The 16,898-nt window shown below is 36.4% G+C and overlaps 3 protein-coding genes across 5 annotated transcripts in view; all 3 read left to right on the forward strand.

Moving 5' to 3' along the window:
- Window positions 1–13,248, forward strand: part of LOC111854642 (homeobox protein Hox-C8a) — a 32,337-nt gene extending 19,089 nt beyond the window's left edge. For 2 of the 3 annotated variants that reach the window (XM_023832841.2, XM_023832819.2), the window contains exons 2-3: window positions 10,067–10,412; window positions 11,634–13,248. In XM_023832841.2, coding sequence (XP_023688609.1) covers window positions 10,067–10,412; window positions 11,634–11,950 — 663 coding nt within the window. In that variant the 3' untranslated portion in view covers window positions 11,951–13,248. Of the gene's footprint in view, window positions 1–9,633; window positions 10,413–11,633 lie in introns of those variants that run through there. The other variant, XM_023832830.2, reaches the window with a different exon arrangement.
- LOC111854617 (homeobox protein Hox-C10-like) overlaps window positions 1–16,898 on the forward strand; it is a 69,178-nt gene that overhangs the window by 6,956 nt on the left and 45,324 nt on the right. The window lies entirely within an intron of this gene.
- On the forward strand, window positions 189–5,833 carry LOC111854657 (homeobox protein Hox-C9a-like). Its single transcript, XM_023832862.2, has 2 exons — window positions 189–3,798; window positions 5,112–5,833. The coding sequence occupies exons 1-2, from the start codon at window positions 3,228–3,230 to the stop codon at window positions 5,354–5,356; spliced, it is 816 nt and encodes a 271-aa protein (XP_023688630.1). The 5' UTR covers window positions 189–3,227; the 3' UTR covers window positions 5,357–5,833.

Here is a 16,898-nt window from a genome sequence, read left to right on the forward strand (position 1 = left end):
ACTTTTTAATCATCATGTGCAGTGCTAAAAATATATTGAAGAAAATGGAATCAGAGGTTATATTTGTCATCCATCCATTTAAATTTTAAAACTGATTAGAAACCTACACCGAAAACCTGCATGGGGGTAAAACATGAATTCTGACACGGAGAGAATTTAGAGTCACCAATTCGGGGGGGGGGGGGGGGGGGGGAGGAAGGTTATTCAATTCATCTTATCATTAAAACTATGACCACAAAGTGAAATGTGTTATATTTATATTAATTTTTCAACTACATAAATATTTTCTTACTATGACTGGTTGTATAAGTTCAAATACCAATTGACGGCTCTGATTATGGCTCATCTCTCTAACATTCTGTTTGTAATAAAAGGTGTAGACACACTAAATACATTTGTAGGAGTAATATTGTTTAACGTGTCACATCATGAATTTAATAGCATGCTTTTTAAATTGCTTACCCCAAGACACCTTACCACAGGTGCTTCTCAATCAATAAGTTATAAACACTCCATTCAACAATGAATTATGTTCATGAAACCAAGTAAAAATGCAGAAAAACAACAGTAAAACATACATAATGTAATTTCCGAAATGAATACATATTTGACATCCTGCCTCTCCTCTTGGCACGAGAAATGCATTTTTAATGTTTGCATTTTCATTCCAAAACGGCACATATCTGTATGTGTGTGTGTGTGTGTGTGTGTGTTCGCGCGCGTGCGTGCGCGTTTGCGTGGACATAAATTATAAGCTATGATCTTTATTTGCCAGATTGCAGTCGTTATTTTTCGTTTTTTTCGTAAGCACACTATATATTTTTGCGACAACTATAGTATTGTTAGAAAATGAAAGAATTCAAAACCACATTTACTACCCTCTTGTAGCCTACACCCACATGTAAATGCAAGCGTTTAAACTTATAAATTTACTTATAAATTACCGACATCAAAACGATAAAACAAATGTAAGCACACATTATGTTGGATAATTTAGCGAACTGTGTGTTGTGCTGAACACAAGAAAATCACACGTAAACAAAAAAATATCACGAAGACACAACTGACGTCATGGCTTATCTCCCATATACAGAAAGCTTTCACTCTGTGAGGCACATAATATAGATTTCCAATAGCCAATAGCTTGAATGCCTATTTTGCAAAGAAAAAGTATATATATACGTTAATTTGTGCAGTATGTTCGCATTATAATAGTTAAGTGGTTTACTTTTCAGTAAGCTTGGTATATTGTTATTGTTTGTGTTCGGTATTGTGCAAACTATTTTAATTTTCGAAAGCATAACTGTATTCTACTGAATAACCGTGTGGTGTCTTGGGTATTTTAGTAAGTCAGCTGCCCAACTGAGAGCTTCCTTCCTGTCAACGTCAATACCATAGATCTACACGACTTGCTAACAAATGAAATTTGTCAACACATTCGGTTATTTTACTCCACACTCCGTTCTATGTTATATTGACCTTTTTTAGTAAAGAATGGACTTGAAGGGAGGCAGTGAAAGCCTCCAGAACACGCTATAGCACGCGAAGGACAAATATTAAAAGGTCTTAACAAAAAATGATATTATTGCTGCATCGCTTTTGATTTGTCTAGTACAAATATTTAATCACAAAATCTAATTTATTTTAAACAAAAGTACGATATTACGTTTACTTAAAATGCAGTCCAGAGTGAAACGCTATAGTCTATTTGAATAATGTGCTAAACGACGCAGCTACACTGAGAATCGATACACGTCATCTTCTTTTCGGGCCTAAGAACAAGCCGGACAAATTCCAACCGAATCTAAATGTTGCTGATTTTAGCTTATTATACTTCATTATCTGAATTGCGTCACAATAGAAAATCAGATTTGCTGTGGGAGATGGTATTTCAGGCAAAATCAGAAAGCTGAATAAATCAAAAACGTATTTATTTTCTATACGAGTAAATACATACGTAACATATCAGAATGTGTCCTCTGATATGTGTATCACTACTATAATACGGTCGCGAGGTCTTAAGAGTAGGCCTTGCGTAGGCCTAGATTTAACAGAACAGCATTTTGCCCAAAAAGAACATTAGAAACTAATTCATTACAAGCAGCAAGGGGGTCCATGGAAAGTCGAACACTTCTCCGGGTTACATGGAAAGTAAAACACCTGCAATGTAAACAATCATAAGCCACGCACAGCCACACCAATTTAACTTGGGTTGCAACATTTGCATTTATCTGTGACTTGCATTTGCCCAGCTTCACTCCATATTAATATATCACAAAATATATTACAGCTCTTTCATTACATAGGTTTAAAATAATAATATTACAATTTTCTGCTTTACCACCGACTTTATTCAAAACTAAAATCAATTCCAGTAATGAATAAACTGCAAGTCCTAAATTCCAGTCTTATCTATAATTTTGCATATATATATGTTTCGTTGTTTTTCCTGATACAGCGGATTGCAATTTGTATAGGATACGAATAACTCGGACTTAGTTGTTATTAACGACATGTTTATGAACAATCAAATGACCCTCGTAAAAAATTTATTGATGGACATAAAAACACAAGCGGCCCGTCGCAGAATATAGAGGTTTTGGATGGGAATGTTTGCAATCCTGTCAGTCCCACCTCCTCAAAATTCGGTTCAACCTTTCTTGTTTTAATATATAAGGAATCTTATGCTAAATTTAGGATGGAATAATTGCCTTTCTTCGTACCAATGCGCCTGGGTCAAGCGTAAGCGAAAAACAGCATAAATCTGACGTCAGCAAACCTTTTCTTAAATGTCCGAAATTACATCTAATACAGTTATCAAAGGAAGTATAAGAAGTTCAACAGAGCATAAAAGAGTTCGGTCGACAGAGATTAATTACATCAACAAATAGTGCCAGTTGTTAACGTACCTCCTGCTTCAGTACGGAAGTGAAATCCATAGTTTTTATGTTTATTGTGAACACGGTATAGATACATATCAGTACTGAAGCATTAAGTTATTTCCTGTAAAAATGAAAGTCATGAAATAAATTCCACTTGAAGCCCTGTAGTGCATCACCTTCGCTGAGAGAATCGCGCATTGATCCAGTGTACAATTTTTCGGGTAAATATAATCACGTGTTTCACAGGCAGCCAATGGGTGCAAAAGAAGTCCATGGAAATAATTACCTGGCGTGATTGTTCTATGGGCAGATAAAAAGTACACCTACGGTCCATATAATAATCGAATGCATGTAAAACAGAGAACGGGCTTTATCATGTCGACCACGGGTCCAATAAGCAATTATTACGTAGATTCCTTGATAAACCATGAAAGCGAGGATGTGCTGGCGACTCGGTTCTCCACTCCTGAATTGCTACCCTCCAGCTCCCGTGCTGCGCCCTTAGTACCAGAGTGCACCGACTTTCCTTCCTGCAGCTTTGCTCCAAAATCTCCAGTCTTTACTACGTCTTGGGGCCCAGTTCATTCTCAAACTTCAGTGGTTTACCACCCGTACACTCACCAGGCTCACTTGGGGACGGACTCCAGGTACGTGCGCTCTTGGTTGGAGCCTATTTCAGCGCCTGTATCCTTCCCCGGCTATCCGGCAAACAACAGACCCTATGGGTTGAAACCTGACGCCATCCCAGAACGAAGAGCCGGGGACTGCCTGGCCTCCAGCGGACGCAGTTTTTCGGAGTATCCTTACGGCTGCTCAGCCGATACGCGAGATAAGACGCAGCATAACGTTCTGTCTCCGGTGTCGGATATTTTGGCTTCTGGAAAGCATAAAGACGACAAACCCGTCTTAGATCCGAGTAAGTGGAAGTGATTTCTTTTCATAATTTATTTCCTTGTGATCCAGGATAGGATCTGTTGGCGTGGCGTTGTTTTCTTTCTTCGCTCTATTAAAATAGCCTCCCTTTTTTCGCCTCCTCGTTTCGGACTTAAATGCTGTAGGAGGTTCATGGTACGAAACAGGACAATCCCCAATAGTATAGGGTTGTAAAAAGGGAAAGAGGCTGTAAAAGAAGAAACGGAAACTTTAAAAGCAAGCCTTTAAGTGGTGTAGTACAACTTAAGTCCAATTCATTTCTTATCTAGGGCAAATATAAAATTGTCTATTATTGCAGTTATTATAACTTGATTCAGCTATTTATTCTGAGCAATGTCATAATACGTGCTGTATTGTGCAATGTAGAGAAGGGGAGTAGTAGCTTTGCAATACAATTATGACATATTATTATTATTATTATCATTATTATTATTATTATTACTACTACTACTACTACTACTACAACTATCACAATTTTTGTGGTCGTGGAAGTATTTATTGTTGTTGGTTTTATTTCATTACGTTATCACGTACAGAGTACTTAAATAAAATAGCGTTAACACACAAACGTTGTATTCCAGTATAAGTTTATTTTAAATCTGCAGGAGAATGTGCGATTACTAAAGGATACTAGTCAGCTGTAAAATGTTGAAGTGGGTATATTTTTAACGTGCGTCTGAAGTTAGTAAAATTCTTTTTGCGTGTCCTTTTAAAATGACGTGCTTATCAAAAACTATACTCATAATGTAATGCATTATGCAAAGATGTCTGTGAAATGTTATATTTAACTAATAGTACGTCACCAATGAAGACACTACATATCCTAGATATACATATGTGTCTAATTGTACTATTTGTATTACGCAGTATCAAAACATAACTCAATGAGTCAAATAGAGAAAGGGAAATCTCTATAATACATTGAGGCATGGGTGATGTAGACCTGCAAAGGCTTGAAACTGGGGGCGTTTAAATTCGTTTATGGGCCTATAAAGCAAATGGGAGCACTCACTATTTTACGACTGGATCCGTTTTTAAAAGCGCAGTAAGGAGGAAACGCAAAACGAAGGTTTTCTCATTTGTATGAAAACAGAGGAGGAGGCTTAAGCATATTTGACAAATATTCAGATAAAAATAACATTACCATTAATTCAAATAGATGTAATGCAATGGGACCTTAAATGTAATCCCTTGGAGATAGAGTGCTATATAGATTAAAATGCATTAAAATTACAATTTCTGCTGAAATGTTGTCGTTATCTTAATTTTAGCAATGCTTGCTTTGTCGAATTACAGATAATCCTGTGGCGAATTGGATCCATGCACGTTCCACTAGGAAGAAACGTTGTCCTTACACGAAATACCAGACTCTCGAACTTGAAAAGGAGTTTCTTTTCAATATGTACCTTACCAGGGACCGGCGGTACGAAGTGGCGCGAGTCCTAAATCTAACGGAGCGTCAAGTTAAAATCTGGTTCCAGAATCGACGAATGAAGATGAAGAAACTGAATAAAGAAAAGACTGATAGCAATGATCAATAATGGGAAACGGTCGACGTAAAAAGGACAAAGAGAAACTCTCGCAAAATACTAATACCGTTTTACCATATTGTTCTTTCATATTTCCATTTAAATGTTTCATTTTCATTGTAACTGTATTACAGTCCGACGCATTTTTTTATGTAAACAACTCCCGATGTGCTATTTGAGTTTTAATTTTTAACAATGTATGAGTGCCTGTTTATGTTTGTGTTCTTGTGCATTTGTCTAGAGAGAAAACAAAAAGGTAACGTTCCTTATTCAAATACAACCAGAGAAAATTACTTGAAATTATACATATATTTTTCTGTTGATTAGTAATTTATGAATGCCTTGCGTGTATTTGTAGTTATGGATGTTTACTTTTAGATTAATATACGTGTTAAAGGCTTTCTATGGTGAGTTGAGTAATATGACAACAAAAACAGGGATATTTGTCTATAAGGCTATGTGTAAATAAATTTAATGCACCACGGTGAATTTTTGTGCTTCCTTTGATTCATACTCAGTAGAATTGTACACATGCTAGTAGAAGCATAACCAGCACCAGTGTCTTTGTGTTCCAGAGGTGTGGGCCTTGCAAAACGATGATCTCTAGGACAATCGTTGTCAGAAAACTAAATAATCGGGCAGTGGGCTTGTTTTACAAAAAAAACAAATCCAGATTCAAAAAACTTTTCGTTCCCCGCGCCATATCTAGGGAGTATATTCATTATTAAAAGCATCTGGCAAGCTAGATCATAGTTCTTCCTGTTTCGTTTCTTTAACGAGCCTTCTCCAGCAGTACTCACAACCATAATTTACCATGTCCTTGAAATATGATGATTCTGGAACATATTTTCCTTACAGAGATGCAATTTTAGAGTATATCTGTGGACCCTTAATTATTTATTTGGACCCACTTACAGATTATGTATATACTCCTTTCAAGATCCAGAAAGTTTTTGCCGTTGTGTTTTGAAAATAATAATTGAAATATCTTGAGGCCGCTGTTATAGGCCTGTGTTTTTCGTGAACTCAAATTGCCGTATATTATTAAAACTGCCAAGAATCCTACCAGGAAATGGTTTCACACTGGCTATTTAATTTATCCAATGCTCTTAAGCTCATTTGAACATAGAAATATTTTTACCTACAGTTACGTCTAGAAAAGAATTGCTACGTTTACCTATACGTTTTACCTATTTCATATAAGTTCATATAAATAAAGACACAAGTCATCAGCACAAACCAATTATTGTTGGTTTCTACACATGTTATTGTGCGGTTCTGCTGTTTTAGCACTAAAATGATGTAATGGTACTCGAACAGAAATCCACGCATGCTAGTGTTTACATAGCATAAGGCTAGCCAAATATCTTTAGATATCCCGAAACGTTGTTGAATTATTGTTATTATTATTATTATTAATAATAATAAATAATAATATTATTAAAATTACACAATGCACTCTTCATTGTAGTCGCTCGGGGTTCCGCTTCGTGTTAACGTAAGTGGAATAGTGTTTATTTCATGGGAGCGTCAAGAAAGCGCCTTTTTGTGACGGTACACACAATACACGTCGGATTCAGGGATTTTTAGAGCCCAATATACTATGACATTTCCGCTACTAAGGACAAAAATGCAGGTTTTACTGCCCTAGTAGAGCCTGCGCTGTTTGCTTCCCTTATATTCAAACAAAGCAAAACCCGGGTAACTGGCTAGACGTCTGGCCTAAATTATTTTATTGTTTTAATTTGAGACAATGGTTGGCCGTTTCAAAGGAAGCTTATTGCTCTTATTTTGTCTGAAAGATCCACTGCAAACACATTTCCCCATTATCCTTCCTCTTCAAAGTCAACGAGGGCAAGAGTAGAGAATTTCTGCAGAAGAATGATCAAAGGCATCAAACTTGAATTTTCTCAGTCATTTTAGTTTGTTTCTTTATGTTTTGCCAAAGATTTTCTTCTCCACCAGGTCCAAACGTACAAATTACGGGTCGGCGGTACAATGATTTTGAAGCAGAACTATGAAATGACATTCCACAAATTACACGTATTATAAACATATTATTGCTCTGCGTTTTGTTCTTGTTATTTGCGCAATAATATCAAGAGAGATGTCTGTGATTAAGAAAAGCAGGTATAAGGAGAAGTATCTACAAAATTGAAGTTTAGCCCCTGACTTCGGACAACGCAATATTTCCCCAAATGTCGCGTGAATTTACTTACATAGAACAACAATCTTTATACTTTATTAATTTTAAAACGTGTTTTGCAAGTGGCCACATATGTTTTCAACCTTCATTTGTAATTATCATTGCTGCTATTTATTGAATGGTGTTTGTTTTTTAATCGCAATTATTTAATATAGATATAAGTTAAATACAGTAGGCTACGTGTTAAATCGAAGAACATTAATTGTTGTTGAGATTAATTTTAAGTATTCAGAAATTTTTGCAGATAGCGGTGCATTCAATGTATTCAATATTGATCATATTAATAATATGCCTATATTAATACTGAAAGTTAAATAATCTACACAAATGTAGTCGGAAGCTACAATAAGATTAAGTATTGGTGTCAAAAATTGCACCCCTGTAAAATCAAACATACCAAAAATTAAACGTTTTTGATTAAATTATTCTTCATTTAACCACATATAACCACAGACAGTTAGCTTTTCTTCACGAAATGTGATTTTAGTCTTATTTGCCATCTCGCATGAATTTCTTCACACATACAACAATATTACTCAACTACGAACACTAGATGTCGCTGTTGATTCATGGGTGGTTTTGTTTCTTCTCTTCAAAACAGCTAAAATGTGAAAGTTTTACCATGTAATTACACAAAAATGGCACGGAATAAGTTTCAGTTAGAATAGAACACAGTTGGACATTGATTTATGCCCAACTGTGTTGTATTCGTGAAGTGATATATAATAGTAATACACAGGAATACATGTACAAATATACAGAGATGGTCGAAATACAAATACGTTTAATGTTATTTATTCTTTTTAGAGAAACATGGTCCATATTAAACATTAAGCATCGATTAAGGCTGTTATTTCTGAAATTACAAACATTTCTTCCTTATAATGAGGAAGCGAAACATTTTTTTCTAATCGGGGCGGCGGACCAACAAAAGGAAAGTTTTTTGGGGGGGGGGGGGGCAGGAATGCACACAGTGGAATAGAATTAATAAGAATACTATGGATAGAGAACAGTAGGGAAGCCAAAATCGTACAGCAATAATAGGAGATTCATATATTACACGTTACTGATAAAAATGCCATAACCGTCATTTTATAAGAAAATCAAAAACGTACGCAGAATTTACGTACAATTGCAGAATTAGTTACATTTATGTTAAAAGATGATAACTACTAAATATAAAATAAATACAGCCTGCAATATGCATATAATCCTAATCGCCATTGTTAGCCATCGTCCATATTGGATTTAACACATCAAATACTGTAATGGTGTAATGTAAAATTGTGCCTTGTTAAAGTATCTATCATTCGTCTGTCAGCTCCCGATTATTGTTTTTTAAATGTATTTTAATGTAGCTAGATATAATCAGCAGTCACGCAGAACAAAAGAAACAAGCGTGACTTCTTGTGGGTTCACGGGGCGAAAACAACGCAGTAATTTAATTCGGTGAATATAACGACAAATAATTCCGTTATCTTCATTTAATCGATTTTTCATGATTTATTTCTTTTCGACAGATGTTGGATCACGTCAAGACAAATACAGGCAGATACATTGTCAATGATTCTGAGCGTTCTCGTGTCAAGTTAGCCTCGATACCATATTGTCATTGACTTTTAATAAGAAATTAGCCTGGCAAACCATATTCACATCAATAAAATACCATAATTACAGTTAGTGATCGTTTGATATTAGGAAAACTATTAGTAGAATTATAACAGAGGCTTAACTCCAGTCAATAAAATAATAATAGTATAAATTGTATTACTGATATAATTGCTATTAATAATTTAATTTTTAAAAATCAGTTAAAACATAACGTGGTGTAATTATAGTGCAGCTGATGCGTAAACAGTTCTCGTCGTTTATGCCAAATCAAGTGAGATATCAAAATACATTCATTGCCAGGCATTCATGACAATCGTTATTCTTCACCACAGGTTTCCTCCGTAGGAACAGTTGAAAAACCAGTAAGCATTGTTCGACATTGCTTCATAATGTTGTTCAAGGTAGAACGTCTGAAACTGCTCGTGGATGGGGGAAGGGGGGGCTTTAAAGGTTGGTGGAGACTGAAGAGGAGGGGGTCGATGGAGTGGGGGTGGGAAGAAAAAATCTCCTGTGCGTGTATCGTCCGACCTAGCCAGCTTTAGCCCAAGCACGCAGACACAGCACACGACATGAGCAGGATTTGAAGCGGCAAATAGGGGAAAAAGAGGAAGGACAGAGGAAGGCACTCAGATACGAGAAAATTTCAGAGGGGGAAGAGAGAGAGCGGTGCGGGATTGTTCAAACAAATAGCGATTTTACCCCCTCCCTCATGTTCCGGTTGTTGTGTCTGAGTTTTATGAGACTTGGGATATAGTTTTTTTTATTACAAGAGCAAACGGTTTAAAAACAACATTTTATTGTGAATGCGAAAAAAAATGAGCTCTTATTTTGTTAACCCTCTTTTCTCTAAATACAAAACCAGCGAAACATTGGAACCATCTTACTACGACTGTCGGTTCCCTCAGAGCGTCACCCGGAGCCATGCGCTGGTGTACGGACACGGAGGAGCAGCGCCTGGATTTCAACATCCGTCCCATCACGTCCAAGACTTTTTCCATCACGGCACTTCAGGAATCTCTAACCCGGGGTTCCAGCAAAACCCGTGCGCTTTGGCTTGCCACGGAGATGCCACTAAATTTTATGGATACGAAGCCCTTCCAAGACAATCACTTTATGGTACCCAGCAAGAGGCAAGCATAGCGCAATATCCAGACTGTAAATCGTCAAATGGCACGAACCCTGGAGAAGGACAAGGGCACTTAAATCAAACCCCGTCCCCAAGTCTCATGTTTCCTTGGATGAGACCTCACGGTCAGAAATCTTTGTATTCCAATACTCATGTGTGTCAGTTCTAAGGAGATTCTATGTTTGTGTGTGTGTGTTTGTGTATGTGTGTGTCTCTTTGAATGTGTTTCTGTGCCGTGAGGATTGACTGCTGGAGCGTCAGTAGGCCGCTTTTTCGCAAAGATTTCATATTCATACATCCGCTTCTTAACAGGCTACATGCAAACAAAGTCAGGTGTTCATAGTACTCACATTTATGCAAAGTTCTCGTCGATATCCAATTTACCCAGTTTTATATTCCATTAATTGATGCTGCCATGTATTACTTTGTAATGGAGAAATAATGAGCGTTATACTAAAGCTTTGCATGTCGGCTAATAAAGTCCAGTGCACAGAACGCACAGCAACGCACAGAAATCCATCAAAAAAAGAAAAAAACAATCGCAAAAGCTCGGGATGAAATTATGAGTAGAATGATAAATATTCTTTATCTTTTAACGCTTTCGTATTCAACGTCAGAACGTAGCCTACGCACCTGTTCACACACAACGCGAACAATTGACAGTAATAACCGTCTAATACCCTCTTATCAAAAACACTTTGGCCTGTGGTTTTGTTTGGGTACGTTACAGGAACACTCAACATAACTAGGACTGAATAAGTTTGTCTGAAATGCCTGTAAATAAACGAAAAATAAATAAATAAGCATACGAGGTGAGCACATTTTGTTGTTGAGAAAATATGCACACATTGCACAATTATTTTTTTTTTGTGTGGTTTATTTTGAAGTATTTTATACATTTTACACATGTATATGTAAAACACGTAAATATACCACATTTTTAACTGCATGAAAATGCTCAGTTAAATAACTAGTAAGGCTAGCCGCATCCTGCACACTAATACAGAATTAGTGAATAAATGTCCAAATGTAGAACACAGTAAAAGTCTTCCAGTTTACTAAAATTTGGTGGTAGACAACATGTCTGTTTGTACGCGCAGAAGAAATGTATCAATATACCCCTTTACAATATGCTACACACTTAAAATATAAATAAAAAATACTTACAACTTCCGAGTAGTATAATATATTCCTTTATTATGCAAAATGTCACACAGTGGATCCACTATGATATGAGGTTACATGTTTTGTTAATGTTATACGTGTTACATTTGGTATAATCTCAACTGGTACCTCGCATTCTCAATATAGATTATTTGTTGCGGATTACTTGTTTCGTTTTATAGCTCCGGGACGGCGCAGTGGACGACAGACTTACAGTCGTTATCAAACACTGGAATTGGAGAAGGAGTTTCTGTTCAATCCCTACCTTACACGTAAGAGACGCATTGAAGTGTCTCATGCACTTGGCCTGTCGGAGCGGCAGGTGAAGATCTGGTTCCAGAACCGTCGTATGAAGTGGAAAAAGGAAAATAACAAAGACAAATTCCCGGGACAGAGAGGGGAGGCCGAGACCGACGCCGACGAGGAATGTAACGAGGATGGCGAGGGGGGAGAAGATGAAAAAAAGGAAACGGAAGAGAAAGATGAGACTAAAAAGTGATTTTATTGCCTTTCTTTATGGTTATATGGCATGAAGGCCATACAGAGAGTGTGTGGGAGAGAGAGAGAGCCAGAGAGCGCATAAACTTTATTGCCACAGTTTAATTGAGTCAACAAGTGAGAAAAATCCCAGAGTCGTAACTGTCAAACCATTTCCCTTCGCCACGCGCTCCCATGATAGAACGAAAAATCGTCTGAAGTCCATTTATCTTGATCTGCAAGAAACATCCACTATTTGAGAAATAATAACAGTTGTTTACGAAATGTTGCTGCTTTGCAACTCCAGTCTAGTTCCCAATCGGGACGATGTGAATTGGTTTATGTAATTTTGAATCAAAGGGAGAGCCACAAAACACAATATCGGTTTAATTACCGTCTCAGTGCAAATAGAGCCATTGCTATTATAAAAAACGAAAATATAAAATTAATTACTTTATGAAACGTCACAATAATGACGAAATTACAGCATTCACTGTCCCTTTTAATTTTAAAGATCCTGGTCCAATTCAAAATATGCAGGCCTGGAGATTCTATTCACTGCTGCATTTTGCAGATGCTACGGGACGTAATAAGTGGAGTGTTGGAGTTTAGAGCACTTTTTCCTCTAAATTTAACCATACATATTCAAAACAACTATTCAGCAGCTCGGACATGCACGTGGTTTTAGCCATGTCACATTTACAGAATTACTGTTGACTATCATTTGAAAGTTAAGACAGTTTTACATCGCCGATGCTTTTAATTCCATTGTTGGATTTCAGCAGACTGCGTCGATTTATGACCCCTGCGTATGAATTTAATGCTCTAGCCATGGAAACATACTTTCCACAATGAAAGTTGTACTGTTGAAGTGACTGTAAATTAACTTTCTGTGTTTTATTAAAATATGCTGTGTAACTTATAAAATGTAATACTACCTATGATTAGTTTTTATTTGTATTTCTGTTTTGTTTTATTTTAAATGTTTTGTAGCCCTAGAGCTTTGCGTTAGCTTGGACACTGCTATGCAGCTGAATTCATATAATATATATAAAATTTCTCCCAACAACTTAAACTGCCTACACAATGTTAAAATGCACATTTTGTTTTTTTATTACTCTTAACTAGAATTTCAATTGTTATTATTATATTGTATTGATGTTATAGAGTAGGTTTTTATTGCACTGAATATAATCTCCATGTATGTCTATTCGTATCTTGCTGTTAGCAATATGCTCGTTTTCTTATGTTTTAATGAAAGATTTCTGAATGTTCTGAGTGACAAAAATGAAATAAATAAAACACGAATCATCAGATGAATATGGGTCTCTATGCCCCGATCGATTCTCAGTCGTGTGGTTTAAAGTGCAACTTGGTTAAATGTTAACTTGGTCTTACCATTAAGTCGGAGAATCAGCAGCAAGGCTTACCTGTTTGTTAAATTGCATAAGCTATTATAGCGTCATTGCATAAACGAGTAGGTAAACGAAATAGAAGGAAAGTAAAAAAACAAAACTGGAGACTAAGGCGGGGGGAGGAGGGGGGGGGTTCATGGCTTGACACAACTTGTAAAGCCGTCCTGGGTTAACTTCTGGTTAGTTTTCATTCTCGGAAGTTTCGATAAAACGTAATGATACAGTTTGACGTATTTGCTTAAACATATATGCTATAAAAATAAGTGTTTAAAAGGTGAAGTTCATTCATTTTAAGACAGTTTCAGATACCTGAAAATGATTTCGTTTGAAATACGCGAAACATAAGAACGATGTTTCACAGTGAAGAGCCCAGCTAGTGTGGCTCAAAACTACCAATTTCCGCGACAAGTAAAATTTTACAGATAAAGCTTTAAGAATTAATGTTTATAATTTAATAATTATTAAAGCTATTTTCTGAGAACTTGAGGCATTTATAGAATTTAACTGCCGTTACAGGACAGGATAGACAGATACTACCTTAAATGATCTGCATGCATAATATAAATTGTCAGCAGCAATTAAAATGTAAAACGTAAACAAATTACGCTTTTAAACATTTGACCACACTTTGTTTAAAATCATGTTGTAATTTCGTTTTTATAATTATTTCTAGGATTAGGAGCAAAATACACAAATTAAAACTCGATGTAAACGACAGTTATTGAAACGAACGATGTCAAATTTTATCCATGCACACTCATATTACGCAAGGGGCAAAAATATTTTGCAGTATTTCAATTTTGAATTTACTTTACAAAACAATTTACCGACGTACATACAGATAATAAAGTCCTTAATAAGGACACAGCGCATTAATTGATGTTATTAATATTCCAATTGTCTTTGGGTCACCATTGTTTGTTAAGTCTCTTGTTTTTTCTTGAAGCGAGTCAAAATGTGTAACCAACAATAGTTCAAAATTAATATTTCAGGTAGTGTACCCATAAACAAATCAATGGGTATGCTTGAAGCAGAATAGTACTATATTTTGCTTTTACTACGCTTTGCTAAAATACACAAGAAAAAAAAAAACCAAAAATATATAGGCCTAGAATAATTTTTAATGTCAGTTAATGATGCCAGAGTTTTTCCTTTTTGTGAGCTTTCTTATGCAGATCTACGTGCTGTCGTCATTGGAAAGACTGCAGTGTCGATCCAAATATCTACACTTCTAAAAACAACAAGATATGTTACAATATATATACCACTTTCCCATTCATAGTTAAACATGGTATATTTATTTTCTTATGATTGTTTTGAATTTCCTTTCGCTCTTTCATTCGTACTAAAAATCTTAACCAGAAACTGGCAATGAATATCTCAAGAGTTGATGATATTTGGCAATTGCGCACTTATTGAATATATAGCACCCACTTCAAACTAAACTAAATACACAGACTACATGATACATTTATTGTTTTCAGTCATTTTAAAATTCTGTAACTTGATTTGAATAACCTGTCCCCAAAATATACAGTTAAAAAGAAGTTGTGCGTGTGAATTAATATTCATAAGCCTTTTGGGGAAGTTAATATTAAGTTGCAAAGGAAACAAAATTACATTATTCCACAAAAAGATTATACGGCGGGAAAGAAGAACATTAATAAACGTTATTTTCAGATTTCAGAAGTGTAAACGTGAAATAAAAGTCTTAGCTGTACTGTTAACTGAATTTAAGGAAGATAGGCTCTCAGGAATAGCCGAGCATTAAACGACGCTACACGTGAACATGTCCTGCGCCCCCATGTTCGCGTGGATGCGCGTGCGCGCGTTGGCAATGCGTCCAGATTGATTAAGTTGGTCGTCAACGTGCTGGAATCAAATCAAATGCGCTGGAAATCTATATACTTCCTCATATCTTACATAATGTAAAACTGAACCCATTGAAATATACCATCATTTAAAGACTAAACAGACAGCATCAAATTTTGCAAATATTTATCTGTAATTCATCTTATTTTTTGGCCTTTTTGTGCTATTGCCACAACTTTGACTTAGGCATTAAGTTACACTGAACTTGAAACCAATGTTTTAATAATGACAAAAGCCGCGACGCATACAAGATATTTTTACTGCTGTTTAAAAACATGTAACTTTAGTTGAGTGCAATTTGTAATGGTGTTGCAACATTTATTTGAACGTCTCTGTTTAAGTAATTTAACAGATATTTACTGCGGTGGTCCTTATTTTCCTGTTTTTTACAATTACAGTTTCATGGGGAGTTTATGATTCCATATGAAGATTATGCACATAATGTGTGAGAAATACCAAGAAACAGCTCTGTCAATAAAAAATGGTTGGGGTGGGGGCCGGGGGGACATGCGCAACGCATTCTTGGTTGTTTGGGGAGAAATTTACAGCTAAGTAATAAAACTTTACGATTGAATCGTTGCTTGGATTGGTTAGAGCTGGTCACATGACTCCGTCTTCATGAACCTGAACTTTGTACTGTAGTCTTTCTTCGGATCACACGTTCTCTACACCACTGCAGACTTAATGGTAGCGTAGAAAAGAGACCAGTCACTTTTAATTTCCCATTGGTGTTATGCGTTATTTAGTCTTACTGGATGTTAGGGGAAAACGTTATTTCTAAGCCCCTCACGCTACTACCATTACGCTGCGCTCCGGTGACTGTATCGTCTCCTCTTCTTTCTCTCCTGTCTCTCAGCCCTTAGCTGGCAAAACTGTATTTTTCTCTCTCAGTTGGATTCTAATAGAACACGAGGATTCAGGTTACAAATATCGTGCTGTCGTGTGCGATTTCGAGCCTTCCGTGACTCCATTCAAAACAAGCAGTGCTTTTCTTTGCATTGCGTTTCTGCGTCTTTACTCGCCGTCACTCCTGCTCGCCATAACGTTGGAGCACCATACATGCGTCACAGTAACAGCGAAGAAGACGCGGGTAAGTGGGGGATCCCCCGCTGCTTATTGGTTTAAATGTTCATCTAATAGTGCATATCAATAGTAGGTAGGGATATGATGCAACAAATGTTCTTTTTTCGGCCCCAAAGGAATTGTGGACATAGGATGAATGCATATTACGAGTGAAAGCTTGGTAAAGTGAACCCTGCTCTCATCTGGATTTTAATACAAATGGAGTGTAAGCTTATTGCAGGAGTTTATGCCTTTTCGGTTGTATTCGTATCATTATTAGCACTGGTTCGCTGTCTATACGAAGGGCGATTCTTCCTACGTGGAAATACATTGTTTTAACAATGCGCAAAATCTAAAAGACTTAAAATGTCATAAGTGGTTTTGTGGACTCAAACAGATATTCTTTCTATGTGATGTAGACTTTTGCTTGTGATTGGTGAGTTGGCGTTACAACACGCATATATTTGACAAGGCCAGTAATTAGTTACGCCGCTAGTACATTTTCCAGCGTGTCAACGGCTATTACTAAATATTCTGTATGCATGGTTGATTCACAAGGTAACGTGTTATAGGCGCTATTCGTCAGATTCATGATGTGCTCTGTCGTCAGGCAGGATGTAA

Source organism: Paramormyrops kingsleyae, chromosome 8 (genome assembly GCF_048594095.1).
Source record: "Paramormyrops kingsleyae isolate MSU_618 chromosome 8, PKINGS_0.4, whole genome shotgun sequence".
In the NCBI taxonomy this organism is placed as follows: domain Eukaryota; kingdom Metazoa; phylum Chordata; class Actinopteri; order Osteoglossiformes; family Mormyridae; genus Paramormyrops; species Paramormyrops kingsleyae.

Coding starts and splice junctions, on each gene's coding strand:
- LOC111854657 (XM_023832862.2), top strand. CDS start 3,228: ATGCATGTAAAACAGAGAACGGGCTTTATCATGTCGACCACGGGTCCA. Junction 3,799..5,111: donor CAAACCCGTCTTAGATCCGA/GTAAGTGGAAGT, acceptor GTCGAATTACAG/ATAATCCTGTGGCGAATTGG.